The following is a 21,004-nucleotide window of genomic DNA, read 5'->3' on the forward strand; positions in this document are numbered from 1 at the left end:
AGGGGCAGAGCCAGCAATCGGAGGGGTCTGGGGGTCCCCTGCCCAGGCCTGATGCCTGGGCCAGAGGCATCAGGCCTGGGCTGGGGGCAGAACCAGTGATGGGGGGAAATGAGGGTCCCCTCTGTCAGAGGCGTCAGGCCTGGGCAGGGGGCTGATCCTGCGATTGGAGGGTGATGGGGTCAACGCCTCTGGCGGAGGCATCAGGCCTGGGCAAGGGGCAGAGCCAGCGATCGGAGGGGGCTGGGGGTCCCCTGCCCAGCCCTGACGCCTGGGCCAGAGGCATCAGGCCTGGGTGGGGGGCAGAGCCAGTGATGGGGGGAAATGAGGATCCCCTGCCCAGGCCTGATGCCTGTGCCAGAGGCATCAGGCCTGGGCAAGGGGCTGATCCTGCAATTGGAGGGTGATGGGGGTCAACGCCTGAGGGCTCCCAGTATGTGAGAGGGGGCAGGCTGGGCTGAGGGACACTCCCCCCCACACACACCCAGTGCACAAATTTCGTGCACCGGGCCCCTAGTGTATATATATAAAATTGTTTTGTCTCAGGTACCTGTAGATCATATCAGTCCTTGAGGTTGGATTGAGATGATTCATAGGTGATGTGGTTCCTGATTCTGATTCAACTGATCCTTAGGATGGACACTTCAAGGCCCCACCCCCTGACCTTGGCAGACTCCAGACTTAGTCTGGCCCCTCGATCCCAGGAGGCAGTCAGAAGCACAGCCCAGTCTTCTCTGCACAAGGCGAGTGCCCCAAACATCCCTTGGAGAAAAGCTTGGACTATATGGGGTTCTTTGCTTGGCTTCCATTGCATTTCTTACTCACTTTTTCATTCCCTTCCAGTGTTTCACTGCCTTAGATTTCTAGTGCAGTGGATCAGATTAAACAAATTTGAACATTTCTATTTGACATGTTTTTGGATATTCTCAGAAATGGGTTGGACTGAATCTTTTCATTAACCATTATTAGAAGCCCTGGGGCTCTTTTATGTGTGAGAGAAATAAGTTATTTGTTTAAGCTACTATTAGGAAACGTTTGGATACATACAGTGAAGCCAATTTCCAAATGATACATTAATATAATCCAATTAAACACTTAAAGCCAGTTTGGTGTTTACCATGCCTTCGATATTATTTTCCCTTCATACTTTTTAGGTATGAGAAGAAAAAGAGTAATTTAACTCCTTCTGCTCAGTATAAGTCTCATTTTATGCTGGTTCTCATAGATCAAATTCTCCATAAATATTTCTGAAAAGTCATTTAATACTGAAAATGATTTTATTCTGTGATTTATCCTATAATGTGTTGTCAATATGCCCCACAGAGATGTTTCATAGTTTATATTCTATTTTTTTTTATTATTGTTAATCTTCACCCGAGGATATTTTTTCCATTGATTTTTAGAGAGTGGCAAGGAAGGAGGGGGAGAGAAACATCAATGCAAGAGCGGCACATGGATTGGTTGCCTCTGACACTCACTCCTACAGAGGCCAGGGATCCAACCTGCAGCCTAGGTACATGCCTTTGACCGGTAATCAAACCCTTAACTATTTGGTCCATGGGCTAACGCTTTAACCACTTAGCTACTGTTTTCCAGTTTTTAAGCCTACTTCATTTTTATGTTTTAAATCCGTTCTTCAATTTAAAATTTGGAGTTGATACAATTTAAAATTTATCTATTTAGTACTGAGTTTAAGATGTGCTTACCATTTGAGACGGAATTGCCATTTTCAGTAGCGACAGCACTACAGAGTGAATTAGATAATTGAATCCCATGGTTATTTGCGTTTCTATCTTGAGTCTCTGGTCCGATCTCTGATGTACCGGGATCATCTCGGCTGGTCAGGTTCATGTTAGTTTCAAAACCTAAAATAAATTTTAGAAGTGATTATTCTTTTCTGTTAAAGTAGACTGAATATGTTGAATAAAATACTGAAATGGAATAATGAACTTATCAAATCATTAATTACATTTAAAATGATAACTCAGTAACAATACTTATCCAAATTTATGGCCTACAAAATATTTTTCAAATTTTGCCAAAGCATTGTTAAACACAATGGCCTATACCAGGGGTGGGCAAACTTTTTGACTCGAGGGCCACAATGGGTTCTTAAACTGGACCGGAGGGCCGGAACAAAAGCATGGGTGGAGTGTGTGTGAACTAATATAAAATCAAAGTAAACATCATTACATAAAAGGGTATGGTTATTTAACAAACATTGTTAAACTAAGTGGTGAAAATAAATCTGATAATTTGTTATTTTCAAACATGTCTATAAGGAATTTTTGATGTCATATGTCACTTATTGTTATAGCGCTGACCATTTGAGAAATCCATTTCCTAAAAGTATGGCAATAATTATGTCTTTGAATTCAGTTTCTGAATTATTAAACTGAGCAGAGCTGAAGCAATCTTACAGCTTTGGAATAAAATAAGAAATATATTTTCAATATAAGTGTAAAATGTGTTATTATCCTTAGGAATATTAAACTTCAAATCCTTACCTCTTTATTCTAGACCCTGACAAAATTACTTACATGTTATTGTATGTCTCAAGTTGAATGCTCTTAGATATGCAAACATAGAAATCATTGTCCAAATTAGGCTAAAAAGCCCAATAAGGATTTTTTAAAACTATGTATTAATAATAAAGTAAAATATAACAAACACTAAGGTTTGAAACAATGTCTAACTGAGGTTGATGTTGACATAAGGATAGTATCATCCTTAGGCAGGGTCTACGAGATTGAACAAATGAAGCACGTTTGTCATCGTGGTGTCAGACCGGCTCTCCCCAACCCCTCCCATCCCCAAAGTCAGGTTCCCCTTCCAGATTGGCCAGGCATATAGGGATTGGCTCTTGCTTCCCCAGGGACCTCAAAAAACTCCAACTTACTTGGAGATTATTGCTTGACATTAAGGATATCCATGCTCTCTCTGTTCTTTGTCTGTTGGTACACAGTAGATTATGGCTGTCTATAGTTAGGCCTGTCTGAAGTTTTAGGCTAACAAATTATTCAAAGTCATAATTTGCTTTTTATACTTTACATGGGGAAGAAGAGTTTATCAGCCACGATCCCCATAACCAGGACTTCAATAGGCAGAGAGGCTATCCCTGTATTGCTGAAAAGGGAGTTAAGGTCACTCACAGTCATGCAGGTGGAAAGAGGTAGAATAGAACTTTAATCTGTGTATTCTGACAATTGTTCGGGTTTTGTTTTTCACGAGAAAAAAAAATTAGGCTATGTCATTTCAATGAATTGCTGTTTAAATCCCAAGGAAGGAAACAGGGAAAATAAGGAGGGATATAAGAGGGAGGGAGAGAGGAAGGAAACGAAGAAGGAAGGAGGCAAACCAGGCAGCCCTCTAGAGCTTAGCTCGATCCTGTCTAACTCTTCCTCCTGGACATTCTCTCCCCTTGCCCCTGAGACTCATCCTCAAGAGCACTACAGGCCATTTTCCCGGATGGGCATTTTCCCAACTGCTCTATATCGACTCGCATCTCAGTGCTTTGGTCTATGCATTCCCTCTGCCTGGAATGTGCTCTCCACTCAACAACCCTGCCTCTTCCTTACCCTCCAGTGAGGATCTTGTTCAGATCACCCACAGTGCAGTGGCCACTCATGTACCAGTAAATAATGTCCAGTACAAGGAGGAATCCCGCTGCCTAAACAGGAAGGTGTGTTAAGGTTTAGAGTAGAAAATGCTAGACAGTTAGAATGAAGGCAAAATGAACAGGTCTTTGAAAATCAAGGAGAAGCCTTTATATTTCAATGATCCAGGGAACCATTGCAGCTCCTGACTCCTTATACTTAAAAAGGCTTTGGTCAAGCCAATGTGCATAAGAACAATGATGCCCTTAAGGTTGGGTGATCTCAGCTCTTGACAATAAGCAATCGCCAAGAAGGCTGTAACTGAAAGAATATCTATTCAATTTGGTCAACTCTATTTGGTCATTGTTCCTTTTTAGTCTTTGGAAAGTTAGTAAATCAAGTTTTATTTTAAAGTCGCTTCAAGATACAGACATTCACCAACTTTTATTTCTCTTTAAGACTAATCTTTTTCCATTTCTTTAATTCAGTTGTTTATTGAGTGCCCACTATGTGCCCAACACCCTCCCTCCAAGTGCTGGAGATACAATAATGAACATCATAGGCAGCTCGGAGCTTACTGGCCAGTTTGACAACAGACAAACAAGCAAAGACACAGTAGATAATTAAAAGTGGTGAAATCCCAGCTGGGTAGAAAACTTACTGGGAAGTAGGGGTAGGAGGCCAACATTTACGGAAAGCATGGATCAGGAAAACATACCTAGGAAGTTGCAGTGAGGCTCAGAGAAAAAGGAGGAAAACAAGCAACTGTGTTGATAGACAACCTCCCCCATGTCTAAAGGTCTCAAACACAAAAGAGCTCACCTTTTCCAAGAAACCAGCTACTAAGGAGTTGGGCACGTGGAAGCAAAGGGTAGGTGAGAAAGGAGGGCATGCCTATCACCCAGGGCTGGTGAGGCCACGGCAGGCAGGCAGAGTTTAGCTTTGGTCCTCAGTGCAGAGGGAGGTTATGACAAAAGGGTATGAAGTAGGGAGAACCTCCGTGGGTAAACGGGGACAGTCCTCTTACGTGTGGTGCTACAAGACTCAACCCTCTGAGACACTGTGTCTCGGCATGAGTATTTGATGCGAGCTTTCCTCATAACTAATTCCTATCTCATCAACAACTGATATATTTAAATTATAGTCAAAACCTCCACTTTTGCTAGTAAAGTTTAAAAAATCTTTTCACATTTCAGACCAGCAGGTAAAATTGTAGCCAATAGATGTTCTTATTTTTGATTATTTTTAATTTTTATTTATTTTTTGTTAATCCTCACCCGAAGATATTTTTCCATTGACTTTTTTTAGAGAGAGTGGAAGGGAGGGGGAGAGACACAGAGAGAAACATCCATGTGAGAGAGACATGTGGATTGATTGCCTCTCACCCTCAAGGTATGTCCCCTTGACCTGAATCAAACCCTGGAGCCTTCAGTTCTCAGACGAAGCTGCATCCACTGAGCCAAACCAGCTAGGATGCCAATAAATGTTTTTAAATTTGTCACAATAAACTGTGACCCTTACATTATCTACTAAGGTTTTCTTTCTATGCTTATATTAAAAGCATATGTCTACTCAAGGGTGGCTCTGGATTGGAATAAGGGAATGTCTTTCTTAATGTAAGCTAAGAATTAATGGCCAGCCTAATGATTATTATTCACATTGCTTTTATAATAATTACCATCTCCTGATGTTTATTATGTTCTAATCCCTGCTAGATGTGATACTTCACTTAGCTCTTATTTTCCTAACAATTCTGAAGAGCTGTCACTATCATGCCTATTTTCAAGATGAGGTCATTGAGGCTTGTGGAGGTTAATCTACATGCAAACATTTCACAATTAGTTAGGGTTGCAGATGAATTCAGACTAAGGCATGAAGGGCTCCACCATCCACCCACACTCATTCCTGTGCCTGACCCCTTATGTAAAGTCTTCCCTCCTTATTTCATGTGCTGGTGTAAGAGGATAAGGTAACTTCCTTTCTGTGACTTTATCACCCATCCTCAGTGGTAATGAACTCAGATCTGAAAAGTTGTACTTGAGCCACTGAAATAGAGTTGCAACATCAATATATGTGTCCTCACTCTGGGGTTATCCTTACTCATTAAGTTTAACTAGAGGATTCTTAGCATAGTAAATTCTGTGTCAGCCTTAGCTCACAAACACCCTACTCCAAGTTAGATTCAAACACATAAAAGCATCTGCGCCCAAACTTGTTAATATCTCGATTCAGTCACAATGTGGGTAAGTTGCAGAAATTCTCAATAATTTGATTTTGTTGTAAAGTGTCAGTTTAGAGCATGAATGGCTGCAATGTCCCTTGTCAAAAGTATGCCCATTACCCTGTACGTAAGCACTGAAGAAATTATAACAATGACAAATCAAGAGGACGTAGGCATTAAATCTGAAAAAGCCTTGGTTATAAAAGTGCACACACAAGATGCATATTTTATGGAGACTTTTCAAAGGAATAATACAGAGCAAACAAAGTCATCAAGTTTGTTCATGCCTCAAGCAGTGGCTTTCAGGGTTTTGAGGGTGAAGAAAAGTCGGTCACACCAAAAGGAAATATTTGAGATTCTCAAGGAATCTAAGCAAACAAGTAGAGAAGTGAGAACTATAAGATCCTGAATGATGATTTAAGGTATGTCTGAGTCATTTCTCCATCTCTACATCTTGTGAAATCAGTGGTTTGTGTCACTCAGGGCATCCTTCGGTCAGGTATGATTCAAATACCCATGGTTGATTCAAATACCCATGCTGGTTTCTCCCAGCCTATACACAGGATTTCTCTGTGGCCCTGCCTAGTGTTGTTTTTACAGGTATGGGAGAAATAAATCACATTGAGATTGACTCAAAGATAGTCTTGGCCTTACATTAGGATAGGGCTATTAAATACAAGCAAGTGCAGAAGGCACATTTTAAGTTAAATTTTAATCTAGTGAGAGAGTTTGAGCAAATCTCTAAATGTGAATACAAAAAAAAATCAGTTGTCCTGTTTTAGTCTTTATAGAACTAAAATATCCTGCTTGGGTGGGCGTGATCCTTTGAAACTGTGGTTTTCTATAGGAGGTGATATTGCCACCACACCCTTCCCCACCCTCCCACCTCTGAGCAACATTTGGCAATGTCTGGTTGTCACACTGGGGGAGGGGGACACTACTGGCATCTAGTGGGTAGACAGCAGGGATGCTACAAAACACCCTACAATGTATAGAACATTCCCTCCCGGACGACAAGGAATTATCTGGCCCAGAATGTCAATAGTGCTGAGGCTGAGAAAGCCCATTGTAAGACCTAAGTCAGATCACTTCATTTCCCCACTCCAGTCTCTCCACTGGTTGCTCATTTACTTCGGATTAAGATGCAAATGTTTCCTGAAACTGAGAGACCCTCCATACTTTGATTCCCTGCTCCCAACTACACGTCACCCCTGTATCCCTCACTCAGCTTTGTCTTCTCTCTATGGTGCATGGGGACTCTGCTCAAACCTCCCCTAGCAGAAAGGCCTTCCAGACCTCCTTCTAGAAAACAGCACCCTCTCCCTGTCCCAGGTCCATTCCTGCTCCCACTTCCTGTTTGTTTTTTCTACGGAGTCCTTCTCACTGTGGGACACATTTAATTTAATTGTTTGTTTGTTTTCTGTCTCCTCCCTGTGGAATGTGGGCACCATGAGCTGAAATGCAATGTCACTGCCTAGAACAGTGCCTGCCCACAGCCTGTGTGCAACACATATTTTTTAAAGAAAGAGGGGAAGAAAAGAATGAATAAATCATTACAACAACACTGCTATAGAAATTTCCTTTTCTGAAAGGAATTACACTTTTTGTAACTAAAATAATTGAAAGTTTACTAAATGAAAAATTCATGTGAATGACTGTGGAGAAATCATGTATCACAGTAATAATTTTGCCCCATTCACATGTGATTATTGGGAACATATGAAAGGATTTCCATTGTTAATAATAAACCTTTGATTTCTAATCTCTACTTATTTAAAATTACAAGGTAAGGGAAATATCCCATTATGTGAGGTGAGATTTCTCTACTTATTCAAAGGGCTAGAGCTGCTCCTTCTCCCTCAGAGTGTTAACATGTGGAAGAAAAGACATACAGATAGAAATATCCTGGCAGCAATGTGGGGATTCACGTCTTCAGTATTGTCCTCCCTTATTCCCATTGATAAACATTTGATTACTTTCCTACCAATATGCAAGATCCATACATATGTAAGTTTGTAAAATCTTACTTTACATGACTTAACAATCTCTAATGTTAGAAAACTGCAATCAATAGAGTAAATGTTGTCTCTGGAATCTTGCAGGCTGGAGATAGGCAGTGGTGGGTTGACCAGGAGTCTAGTGAGTGGAAGTTCCAGACGCTCCCTGACTAGCAAAAGCCACTTCAAAGGCCCAAGAGGGAGAGGGTAATGAGTGCACAGTTAACATTTGCATATCTGACAGCTTTTTTCTGTCAAAATTTTTATAGTAATGTAATTGCAATAGTTTATTTATTATTAAGTTTTCTCTCTTTCAACAAATATAGAGTGTCCCCAAAATGTATATACACACTCTGAATAATTAATTCCAATGTTTCTTTCTTTTCAGATATAACCCATTGGAATCATTATTCAAAGTGTGTATATATATTTTTGTGGGCACCCTGCATTTATTGAGCATCTGCTATGTATAGACACTGTTCTAGGCACTGAATAATGCGTCATTTGCTTTGATTTATTTTCTCCTTTTAAATAAATGTCCACTTTAATCCCTAAATTTTTGTCATTTTTTATTATTTTTCTTAAAGAAGTCCCTCCTCCTCCCAATTGCATAACCTTAAATATCTGGAAAAATAAACAGAAACTGTCCCAGGTATAAGGTCTTAGCACTCACTGGGAGAAGAGTGCATGAAATCACTGAATAAGGCTACAAGGCAACATAGCCTTTGGCTCTCATTACACCGTGATCCATTGCTTTATGCATTTCCTCAGGGCAATGTCCAGGTAGGAAAGGCCTAACTCCTCACCAGTCACAGAACTGTTTTTTTTTTTTTTTAAGTTTACCCTGATATGAAAGGTGTGCAAAAGTTCATGTAAGAACATGTGTGTAGGAGAGGGAACGGAGGTAGGATTTTCTTGGGGGAGAAGAGAGGTAAGACGAAGGCTAAGGAGAAGAATTTCTCTTGCAGAATGACTGCAAACATTCTACAGGGGAGGGGAGACGCTCCGTACTAGGGGGAGAGAAGTTTCCTTGCACAAGCGTGGGCCAGCTACTGATACAGGATGAGGACAGTGAGCGACTGAGTGAACTACTCACTCCACATCAAAGGGCATAGTGGCTAGTCCATCTCTGGGAAACAGATGTCCTTGAGCCAGTGGCCGCTCTGGGTGACATGTGAGAGCTGAATACAGAAAAGAGGAGTGATGAGCCATGAGCCAACCACATTCTTTCTCCAAACTAGGAGACCTCTCTATGGATTCAACAAGTACTTATTAAGTCCTACACAGTCTAAATTTTAAACTAAGATTGAACTACATGCTTGTAGAGATGTATATCTACAACAAAACAAAACAAAAAAGATCCCCCAAATGCTTACATGTAGAGGGGCGATAAGACACAATAATGACAGGAATTTATGGTTCAAACTAATGAGTGCAAGAAGAGGCACCAGCAATGACTGTACATTGCTCTTGAGGATTTAGGAAAGAATTATTCAGAATAATCATTGCAGGATTGTGTCCTACTCAGTTGAGTTAATGTTTGTTGTTGCTGTTGTTGTTGTCTGTGTGTTAAAGCCTTTGACACATAATATGCCAACATGTGTGGGAGGGATGTCCAGGGTACATTTTAATGGGTGCCTTTTCTCAGGTTTCTGGGTGGTGACTCAACTTAAAGCTGGTTGTCTTCGTGACGCCTGCTCTGCAAATGCTAAGGCATTAGAAGACCAGGGGCTGAACCAAAAACTGTGCAAAATGTCCCAGGAATCCATGGTGGGGAGGGGATGCAATAGCCAGATGAGCCTTTGGGGCCTGGGCAGGAGAAAACACTGAATTTTGAAGCACAGACAGAATGTGGAGAGGAAGGGGAAGGGGAGTAAAAAGTGTAAAGCGAGAGAGTCAGGACGGAGCATGCCCAGGAGAGAGAGAAGGCTGGCTCTGCCACAGCTCTGCCCTGAGCTGGGGGAGTTTATGTGGAATCACATGAGTGACCTCCAGGCAGTATTTAGAGTAAGGGCGTGGCATGAAAAAGACTATTTAAAAAAGTTATTAATCTAGCAAAATACTGGTAGCTGGATTAGCCTCAAGGAGAGATTAGAAACTGAAAAGCGGTGAGAATTTAGACTAGGGCATGGGCAGGACGGGGGAGTCAGGGAGGGGCCAAGTTAAAGATCCTTTTGAGTTGAGGGACAGGGAGTTAAGTCAGGACCAGTCAGGTGCCAGGAGATGAGGATGAGTTTGGAGCTGCTGACTCTGAAATCACATGGGTTAAACTTTGTGGCAGTTATTTGAACAAGAGCAGATATTAGGACAGAAATGAAAATGTCTAGGAGAGACTTAGGCATCTCCCAACAGGGAGGCTTTCTTCCAGGAAAAGTGACGTTCCTATGAGTAAGGAGGCAGAAGGTGACGCATAAGTGATAGTGGATACAAACAGGCAGGTGCAGGCATGAGGCGGGGGCGCGTGGGGCGGCTGGGGGAGTGGCAGAAGCGAAGGGCTTTGCACGGCAGGCAGAGGGAGGCTGACAGTACCAAATGCCACAGAAAGGTCAAGGAGAAGGAGGAAGGAATGAGCAATTGAGTGTTTCTTTAAGAAGACTGCTTTAAAACATTTCTCTCTTAGTTACCTTAACTTGAGATAATTTTAGAGTGTATTTTGGAAACATATAAGCTAGGATCCAGGTTTCAGTCGTGCAGGAGAAAAACAAACTATAGCTGTTTGACTGATTTCAAGCACTGAGAGGGGCCACGCAAGGCATAAAAAATGTGAAAATACATTTTAAACTCATTACTCACGCTGGCTATAATTCATCCTGCAAGTCTATAGGAAAATTCCTCTTCAGAAAGGCTATTGCACGGAGGGAATGTGCTTGTTTTTTCCTATTTGGCATTAAGGAAAAGTACAAGCGCTGAGAGAGGTGGCTGGCATGGCCCTGCTACTTCTCAAGTTCTCATTTCTAAAATGTGGGCGTCACAGCTAGACTGTGCTTACCGCTAGACATAAATGGTGTGCAATTAAATTTGGGTAGGATCCCTTAGACCCCAAATCGGCATCTAGTTTGTGTTGGGAAAAATCTAGTTTGTGATACAATGAACAATCAATGCACTTTAAATCTCTGATTTTTTTTAGATCCCGTTATTATTGTACATGGGGAAGAAATACAAATAAGGAATTCAGTATTACTCCTAAGCCCTACCCCCACCCCTGCATTCTGCTATAGCAAAATGAATTAAACCTTTTCTTATACAGGAAAGCATACTCTAAACATCTGGCATATTGCCCCTAGAGCCTAGGGCCTAGAGAAAGACAAAGGTCAAGTGTAAGCATCCACATAGGCACAGGGCTGATCCTAAAGTCAAATAAGAAGCGATTTCACATGCCGGGTTGTGTAATGAGATACACGATGTGAGTAAGGGCTGCATAGTTAAAGGGGAGATGCATACGTTTATGAAAGGTGCGCCCTGTTTTCTGTACAGCACAAACGTAATTGACCGGGTGAATCCACCATTATCATCCCTTTGCTAATAGTTGCAGAAATGTATCCACAGAGGGCTTCTGGCAACAGAACACGAGGTTCCCATGCATTTACTCCTGTGACACAGCAGCTTTCTACAATAGTTATATTTCAAGGTTGTATTTTTTCTGTTTCTTAACTAATCAGTTCCTATGACACTGCGGCCGTTGGAAAGGGTGGAGGAAACAGAATTGCTCTACATGCTGCTAACCTTAAAAGGCTAGAGCTGGTCCCCAGCATTCCTTCCTCCTTTTTAATAAGCCCTTATGAAATCTCCACTCTTTAGTAGATCAAAATTCCCCTTGAACTGGTGTCTTAAACACTCTTCCATGGCAGAAAGTGCCACAAACACTTGCTCTGGCTCAAGTAGGGTAGGATGGAAATGCTTCCCTGTCCCCTCCTCTTAGCTCCTGCCACCCACTTCCCTGCCAAGTCCCAGGAGAGGCTAGAAGACACCAACTGAAGCAGGAAATAGAGTGATATCTTCAACAACATATGCGCTGAGCAGGGAAGAAGGTATTGATAGTAAAGCTAAAAAATGACTGTCAGTATAAATAAGGGTTTCAGGACCCAAAAATGCATAGAAAATTATGCTGTGCCAATGTTCTTTTAAATTCCACTAATCAGATCTTTTGTGCCCGTCTATCCTGTCCTTGCCATAATGGAAAAACACCACCACACACCAATTCTTCTCCTTTCCCTGTACTTGCGTAGCTTGCCTTTCCTATAATTAGCTGAATATGTAACACCTAAACAGCAAGCTGGCCTGGCCCGGGAACCCATTCCTCATGTATAATTTCATAGGTCATGCGGTTATTTATATTCCTGTTATTTTTACGTTTCCTAAATGCCAGGGTAACGTAAACCCAGGAGTCCTAGGACGCAACTCCTGCAGGGCAGCGTTGTTGGTCTCGGGAGCATTTGCTTTAGGTACATGGTTCCCCTCTACTTGCTCCAGAAAGCAAAGGTGAAGAAAAGGATATGCCTGCTCTTTCATGGGGAGCATTCGGTATTTGAGACACCTGCATGGCATCAAATAGATGGTAAGCTAGTGACATCTATCATCTGAAAATACCAACACGGGGTAGCCCCGTAACACTTCATCCTTTCTTAGATAAACCATCAGTGCTCCCTTTAGAAGAAAAAAGTATGTATTTATTTTCATGAGAATTGCATTGACTCTATTTTGTTTCTTGGTATTTCACCACTTCAATTAATGGAGCCCCTCTTGGATTTTTAACAGATTAGTTGCTTTAAGAATAACTACTGGACTCCTTTAAAAAATATGTCATCCACAGTTGCTCCAGATCAGGGACATTAGCTGATACTCCAGTTGTAGCATGCTGTTCTAGTGCCTTCTGGCTATCCTCTATCTCCACCACATAAACCTCAGCACAGCTAGAGTTTGGGTTGAATCACTTCTGTGTCATACAAGACAGTAAAGCTCCAATTGTTAGCATGACTTTCACAGATGCAGTTGCAGCAGGTCAGAGAGAACCAGTAAAATCAGCAAAAATTTTAAAAAAACAAAAAGCAATGGTGTACATTGAGTCTTTTCAAAATCCTTGTTCAGAACTAATTACAAAATGTACCTACCTAAAATATTTAATAATCAAAGGGCACAGGCCAGGACCCAGCAGAACAGATGGGAGACGTACACCCTACACCTCTTGCCTTGTCAACATTTAACTGAGAAGAAACTGGGCAGGCCTGGGGCCAGGACACCCAAGGTGATGGAGTGGGCGATGGGAACCTTGCAGAGCTCAGGGGAGCAGGCAATTCTAACTGGCATCGAGCTGCCTCAAACAGATTGTCAAACTGCAGCGGGAAGGCTGGGGAGGGTTGCAGGGCAAGAGATCAACCAAAGGACTTGTATGCATGCATATAAGCATAACCAATGGACATAAGACACTGAGGGATAGGGGAGGATAGGGGACTGTCAAGGGCGGGGGGGAAAAATAGACACATACGTAATACCCTTTGTAATACTTTAAGCAATAAAAAAAAGATATTTCAATATTTTAACAACAGTGTAGTGGCAACCCTGCCCCTCTGTAGAACAACCCCACCTGCCCGCATTGGCTGGCTACTAGCCAGCAGCTCCGAGGCCTTACATAATAAATTAAAAATATCTATGAAGGCTTAAATTCTTGTCAAAATTCTCCTCAAGCCACCTGCACTGTTTCTTTGATAGCTCCTATGAGAGTGCCCTTTACTAGAGGTAGACTGGTTGGCGTGACTAAATCCTTGTGCCTCCAGATCACACGCACATGTGACTGAATGGCCCTTGAGCTATTGCAATGACATATCACAGCGCCGATGTCAGTTACTCAGAAAGGCTGAACAGCTGGGACACTGTAGGGAGGGCTAACCCTGTGTCTCAAGGGGATTCTCATTTCACCACAGGAAGCAACCACCAAATGGCCAGGCAAGTGCTGGGGTTCCCCTTCTCATGGGTTCCACAACTAATCATTTCTCATTCATCACTGCTAAAGTAAGTATGTTTACATGTGAGTGAATATAGAAAAATCCTTCCCATGGACCCTGGTGTAGTTATTCCAAAACAGACCTTGATTATGTCATCATGCCCTTGAGTGAATCATAGTGCAGGATGGACCACACACTGGCCTCTAGCATGAGGGAGGGGGCCTCCCGTCCTGGTGCTTTCTCTCCTGTTGCTTTAGTCTCATTTCCCTCCATCCCTCCATATAAATCCTAGCTTCTGGACCAGCGTTTCAAAGAACATATTTATGGGGTGGAAAAATCAATTCAGATGGTCACCATAAGCATTTGAAAATGAAAGAGAGTGGAAAGAATGGAATAACGGTGCAGCCTTTCCCAAGCATTAAGGGTAAGTAGCCTTTTGTGAATCCCAAATAATATCTTCACGTAAAAACTGTTTCTCGCTGCCTGGATACACTGGGCTTCTCGTGCCTCCCTGCTGTGAGCTGCTTATGAGCAGACCCCACACTTTATTTTAAAAATCCAACAGCTTAGTTTCACGCCAGGCACAAAATAGATCCTCAGTGCATTTTTTTGAATAAATGAGTAAATAAATAAAGCTTGTTCTTCTTATTTAATGATTTTTCCAAACCTCTGAAAATGTGAGGCAAATAGCAACCAGTAATACAAAATCTTCTTGCCAGTTTAACCATTTTGCCTGAAGTTAATCTCTGAGTTTTTAAGCCCTGAAAAAAAAATACACAAAAAAACTGCCTGTCTTAGGGCTGTGTCATAGATTGATTTTATTATCTGGAAAGTGGAACATATTTTTCTAAAATCATTACCGAGGGTTCTTAGAATGTATTCAATCCCCACAGCAATGGAAGTGCTCTCTGATGAGCAACTGGACCCTATCACTGGGTTTCCTAATGATCCTCAGATTAAAAAGACATGTTTATGATCCCTCATCACCATACATAAAGCACAGTGCCTCTGTCCCGTGTCACTATCCCAGCCTCTGTAAACTACACTCGATTTCAAGTCTGAGTAAGTGAATGAAAGAACCCCCACCACCACCACCACCACATAGTTACAACTACATTAGTGAATTTAATGCTAACAATTAAAGCTTTAGTGATTCAATTAAAATCTCTAGTTGTGCTGTTTTTGTGGTGGAGATGGGGGATGACCAGGAAGCTTGAGAACAGCGTGTTACAACTACAGCACAAGCAAATGTCCCTAAAATGGAGCAACGTACATTACAGTTTTCTTAAGGACTGCAGTAGTTATTCTTAAAGCAATGTGTCTATTAAAAACTCAAGAGGGGCTCTATTATTAGCTATATATGAAAATGGTTAAATACCGAGACAAAATAGGACCAACACAATCTTCATAAAAATAAAAAAACAATAAATATTCTTTTCTGTGTGGGATCTGCTGTTGGGTATTGGTTCTTTAATTAAGAAAGAATGTGTGAATGGGTAGAAGTGGTATGGGGGCTGCCCGACTTTAAATTAGTCATTTGTTCTCCTCTATGTCCCCTCCGTCCTTCTGTTAAAGCCAGTCTCAGCCCAGCCAGTTGGTAATCTCAGTTGAGAACTGGAATTAAGCAAATATAACTCCAACCAATAAGTGTGATTTTAGGAATAATTTAACAGGTGGGAGCTTTGTTTTTTGTTGTTGTTGTTGTGATGATATGGAAATACCTGCACAGTGATAGTTTTCACCCATTTCTTTGCTCTAGTCTTTTCTCTTTCACTTCTTTGTGGATCATCCATCTCTCCACATCAAAGCAGAATAATAAAACAAAAAATCCAAATCAGGGGTATTTGCCTGGGAAATACCCTGATATACCCATTGGGTAAATGCTGATTCTTTCTTTCTTTACAATGGACATTTCTTTTGGAAGAGTATGTTTGATCATGAGCCAGAATTTTGGGTGTGAAGAAGCTCTTTTATTGTGTTGTTTTTTTTTTCCAGGGACTTTGGGTAATGCATAACTTCTCAGGTGTCGTGGTACAGTGACTGTTCCCCTGCACATCTGTGTAATCTCGGATCCAGCTCCTGCCTGCCATTGTGGAGCCCTGCCTATTACAGAACCTAGTCATCCTTGTGGGAAGCAAAGTGAATGAGATTGCTGTTTATTGTCTCATTACAATTAACATGCACTCTTAAGGTGCAACTCTCAGTAATTGAAAATTTGCGTAAATACAAATATTGAAGGTTTCCAGGAGAAACCAGAAAAACAAGTAAAAACCAGAGTAGAAGAAGACGCGAGAAGCGTCACATACAGCGATGCTAGGTGACTGCTGTTGGCTCATGGAATGGGTAAAGTAATAATGAATATAGCTAGCTCTCCAGTGGTGCGAAATTTTTCTAGGCTAATCTGAAGATTAATCATCAAAATGATTCAAGGCGCCATAAAGCACCTAAACACCGGTAGGTAATTAAGAAATAGGTTTTTCTTTTTCAGTCCCCTTAAGGAGAGAGAGAACATGGCACCAATCCAGCCGATCTTTGGGAAAACATTCCACACACCATGTCGCTTCTAAGCATTTCTGTACAAAAGGAAGAAAACCCCAGGATATTGTATTATGTGGCAATAATGAGATGCAGATAGTCAGGAAGGTCTTTATTAACTTGCTTAAGGAGAGCTGCTGAGTGGCTGAGAGGATAAAGCATTGGGCTTCTCTTTGGAGCCCCCAGTGGGAGTTTAATTCACAATCCAGTATAGAGACCCAAACTACACAATAGCTGCTTGCTTTAATGGGTTGGTAGTATGAAAAATATTTACTGGCTATGAAAGATACTCCATTTCTGAAAAGACCGTCTCTTTATTTCAGAATTCCAGGTATGATAGATTCTTCTCCTGCTGACAATGCAGTGTAGAACATCCCAGTTGTGATGGCTTCTTTGCCACATTTGGCTCATCTCGAAAACGATGAACTATTTATGCAAGATACATATCTCTGGTATGACTGGCATGCTAGAGACTGCAGTTTCACAGCCAATATGCTAAGGTAATTTCCCAAGATAATTCATACTCTTCGAAGGGTAACTTTTTGATTAGGCTGATCTAAATATTTAATTGTCACATCTCTGCTTGGTTTCGCTCCTGGGTTTCAAAGGATAATGAGGCAGCATGGCCTAGTGGAAGTGCCATAGTCATGAGAGGGGCCTGGCACTATTTTTTTAATTCAGCCATGTTTCTCCCTATGCCATTATCTACATCTCTGTGTCCATATTCACATACTTTAAAAAATAGCAAATTTCTGCCTTAATTTTTTGAAAATTGCTGTAGAGACAGAAGACCAGGGCTTTTTAGAGTGTGTGCCTTTCTCACTGCTGACCATCGGTGTGGTTCTTAGCATGGTCTCTGGTACAAGGTGAGGGATCATCACACCTTTCCTTTCTGGTGGTCCTGAGCAGGCATATGATGCCCCGCAAATATGATGGAGGCTTACATCATGCAGAGTTAAATGCTTCCTTAAGGAAAGATGAGCACTTTGCAAGTGAATACAACTTTAGTGTGTGTTTATCAGTAATTGGCCACTCCGTTTCCTGGCAAAACCTTAGAAAAATCAAAAAACCCAATGGTTTTGAATGGGAGGAATTATGCTGGCCCAAAATGTGTGCTGTCAGCCCCTGGCATTAGAAAGGACACTTTGTGAGACGGGTGAGTAGAAAGAGTTTTGTAAAGAACTGAGGACAGAGAAGGAAAAGGTGGAGAAGCACAAAAAAAAAAATCCTCTTAGCTAAAAACTGTGCATGCATGTCCCTCAGGAACATCTACAACAGAGGAAAAAAGAGTTTTATCCCACATCTTTTCCTGGTAATGACTTTATGTTTGACTTCAGAAGAGAATTACTTTCTGAGAGTTGATATCATTTGAAAAAAATTAATCGTGCTTGAAGAATGAGAATAACATGACACAAAGAATCCAGGGTTTGGGAAAAAGGAGACATGGTTGATTCCTGACTCTGGGACTCATTAGTTTCTGTGATTATAGGAAAATCACTTAATCCCTTAAAGTCTCAGATTGCTCATTAGTAAAAGGGGCTCACCTGCTTCACTTGCCTCACAGAGAGGGAAGGATTTGGGGAGGAAAGAGATGTCAATATGTTTCACCAACAGAAAAGAGTCACTTACAAATACTAGCTGTTAATATTATGAACACACTACCATTAATAAATGCTCCTTAGCATTTCTGAGTATATATGAGGTCACATGCTCATACCTCGAATTACCACTATCCTTTTGGTTCATTTTCCTCCTCTGGCTTTTTGTACTCTTTATAGCAGAGATCCTATAAGTTAATACTGAATTCCCAGGTGAGGAAGAGAAACAAACGGAGATCATTCAGGGTCTCGTCATGGAGCTCCCAGGCAGAAAGCTTATCCTGCTCTGATTCCATGCAAGGCAAGTAGTGCCTTCTCTTCTCTCCCTTTTTCCCTCAACATTCACAGCTGTATCCTAAAAGGATCATGTACACTGAATCTGCATGTCTTATCCCACTCTGGTTCTTCTGGCTGCCATGTCAATTCTACTTCTGCACTTGGAGAACTCCATCCACTTGTTATTATTCATTGCTCTTCCTGCTCACCTGTCTGCTCAACCAGACTTTCCTAGACTCTCACGGGCCGCTGAGGATACCATGTGTACACATCTGATGGGGTTCAGGGGCCACTTGGAGCTCAAACCTGGACCCACTAATAGTTTACGACCTCTGGACTAAAGCTTCTCTCCTCCATTAGAATTTCACTCATTGATGAACACGTCTGTCTCCTACACTGTCTGTGACAGCCAGATTTCTTTCTTGTTTTTTTTGGATTCCCTGGAACAGGCCCTGTGTTTACATTAAACGAAGGCTTATTGGGAATTAGCTCTACAAGTTAATGCAAGTCCCATTTACAGGCCCCCGGTTGCACAATTTCCCTGTGTGAATTCCTGGGTATTTATAGGGAGAAGGTGCTATAAATTATGAGAAAATTGTCATAAACATTCAAAACATTCACAAACATTCAAAAATCAAAAACTCATTTTAGAAACATCCAATTAATATGAAAGACAAAGAGCTTTGTGCTCTGAATTTGGCTAATGATCACTTTATTAAAATTGAAAGCTTACTTCTAAGTGGAGATAAATGAAATATTGTTTCTATGGGATATTTGGGGAATTAGAACCACTGTATAGTTGCAAGTTTCAAATGTAGGTACTCTCTGTTACTGCACAGGGATCAAGAACTTGGTGAAAATAGCCTTTTCTCACACACAGATACATTCTCCTTACTTCAAAGGCCAGGTTCATTAACATGACAAGAAAAGAAACTTTAGCAGGCTCATCCTTACCCAATTCACTTAGTGATAAATGAGGAACTTGCTTCTCTGGGGATATTAAGCTTGTCTTCCCAAAGGACTTACTCATTTGGAAAATGAGGGGAATTTAGTGTTGATTCAAAATGGTTCCAGAATGCAGAGGAATGCCTCACTTTCACGGGAAGGAGAGTTTATGTGAAGAAGGAATGCAGACAGCAACACATCAGTAAACTATGTGCTTGTTCTGTCCACGCCCTTTATAATTTTCATGAAGCCTCAGGCCACCACCCCCTACATATAAATCACCATGGAGAGAAAAGCTTGCAGGGAGTGAGAAAGATTAACAGCTCTGCGCCGCATATAGTGCTAATAGAGCCCGTGTATAAGCTAGAAGCCTACGGGATGTCAAGCTCTGCATCCCATTATGGGATGGCAAGATTTGCATAAGGCAGACCAGTTTCTTATTCTGCAGTCTCATTAGAATGTGTCAGCGATTCAATGAAGACAGTGCAGAAAGTTCTGTCTCAAGCACAGGAGCAGAGCATGGCAATTTACAAACACTTTCCTTGAACAAGCCATAGATTACTGCCAGTATTTCCTTGATATTTCAGTGAGTTTTAAGCATTCTTCTTCTTGATACTAAACAATGAATAAGTAACTGTACTTAATTTGTCAGAGAAACACCTAAACCTCAGAGAATGCTAATTTAAGAGGCAATTGTATGTCTTTGGGAACATTGATCTTCCATACCTAAGTCTGTTTAGATGCAATACTTAGAACTCTACACTGTTTGGGTGGTAATAGAAGGGGTAGTCTGCACCAGCGGCCCATGTCTGGGTTTGTGTCTCAAAGCCTATGTGGAACATTTTGCAGGGGAGTGTTGTTTTGGGGGAAAGCTAACCCCGGAGAATTATTTTGTCTCTGTCATGAAAAAGTGATGCCATGGCTTCTAGAGGTAGGCTTCTGTCTTGAGCAATAGCATCATGTGCGTTTTTGTTAGTTTGTTTGTTTTGTGGGATTTTTTTTTTACTAGAACAAAGCACAGGTTCTGAGGAAAGATTGACAGTTTACAGAGTGGGACGGAGTTAGAGAAAGGGTAATGAGTTAACTTAGCCCTGGTGGAGTATGAGATGTGTTTGGGCCATTCAGGTGAAGATGAACAGAGGAAGATAAACAGGTGATCCAGAGTTTGGAGCAGGGCTAGAGATGTGGGCTTGGGCATCTTTAGAATAATGATGAAGTTAGGGAAATGGCTGAGATATGAAAGGCTCACCAAAGATCTCACTGTAATAAATAGTGACTTAATAATAAATCTTACTTTTTTTCTAAAGGACTTCTATAATAAAATATTTATAAGCATTTATTAATAAATTGATTTGTCATTGAGATGTACTTCAAAATAATCCAATAGTGGATGAGGGAACTGGGAAGAGAAAAGATAAAATAGGCTTGGCCATGGACAAAATTCGTTAATCTATTCTTTCTACTTTTGTAAATGTTAAAATTTTCTATTTAGCCAACTTTAAAAAGAATTCCTTTTTAAACAAATGGCCCTACAGAATGAAAATAATATATTGTAAAAAAAATTGTTTATATAATGCTCTGACTTAAAATCTCCATTCTTATTCAAAATATTTATGCAATAAAATAAAATATTTGAAATTAATAGTAATTTCCACTTAGCTTAAGCAATGCTTAAGTAAAAATGCCAAAGGGCTAAATCTATCAAATATATTTATATGTCAAATTGCTGTTTTTTAACTAAGTTTTTCACTAAGTATTTAATAATCAGCTACTAAATGCAAAGAAACATTACACATTATTTTTGTTGACATCATTTTAACTACCTATCTAGATCTTATAAACTAAGGATGCACAGTATCAGAAAGTTATGAGACAATTTAAATACATACATATATATATT

At 40.9% G+C, this 21,004-nt stretch overlaps 1 protein-coding gene across 1 annotated transcript in view; it reads right to left on the bottom strand.

The window, feature by feature from the left end:
* The window catches only part of MYO16 (myosin XVI), a 439,204-nt gene that overhangs the window by 48,398 nt on the left and 369,802 nt on the right, over positions 1-21,004 (bottom strand). Inside the window, exon 34 of the mRNA XM_006770695.2 lies at positions 1,704-1,862. Coding sequence (XP_006770758.1) covers positions 1,704-1,862 — 159 coding nt within the window. The remainder of the gene's footprint in view (positions 1-1,703; positions 1,863-21,004) is intronic.

Source organism: Myotis davidii, unplaced genomic scaffold (assembly GCF_000327345.1).
Source record: "Myotis davidii unplaced genomic scaffold, ASM32734v1 scaffold242, whole genome shotgun sequence".
Taxonomy (NCBI): Eukaryota; Metazoa; Chordata; class Mammalia; order Chiroptera; family Vespertilionidae; genus Myotis; species Myotis davidii.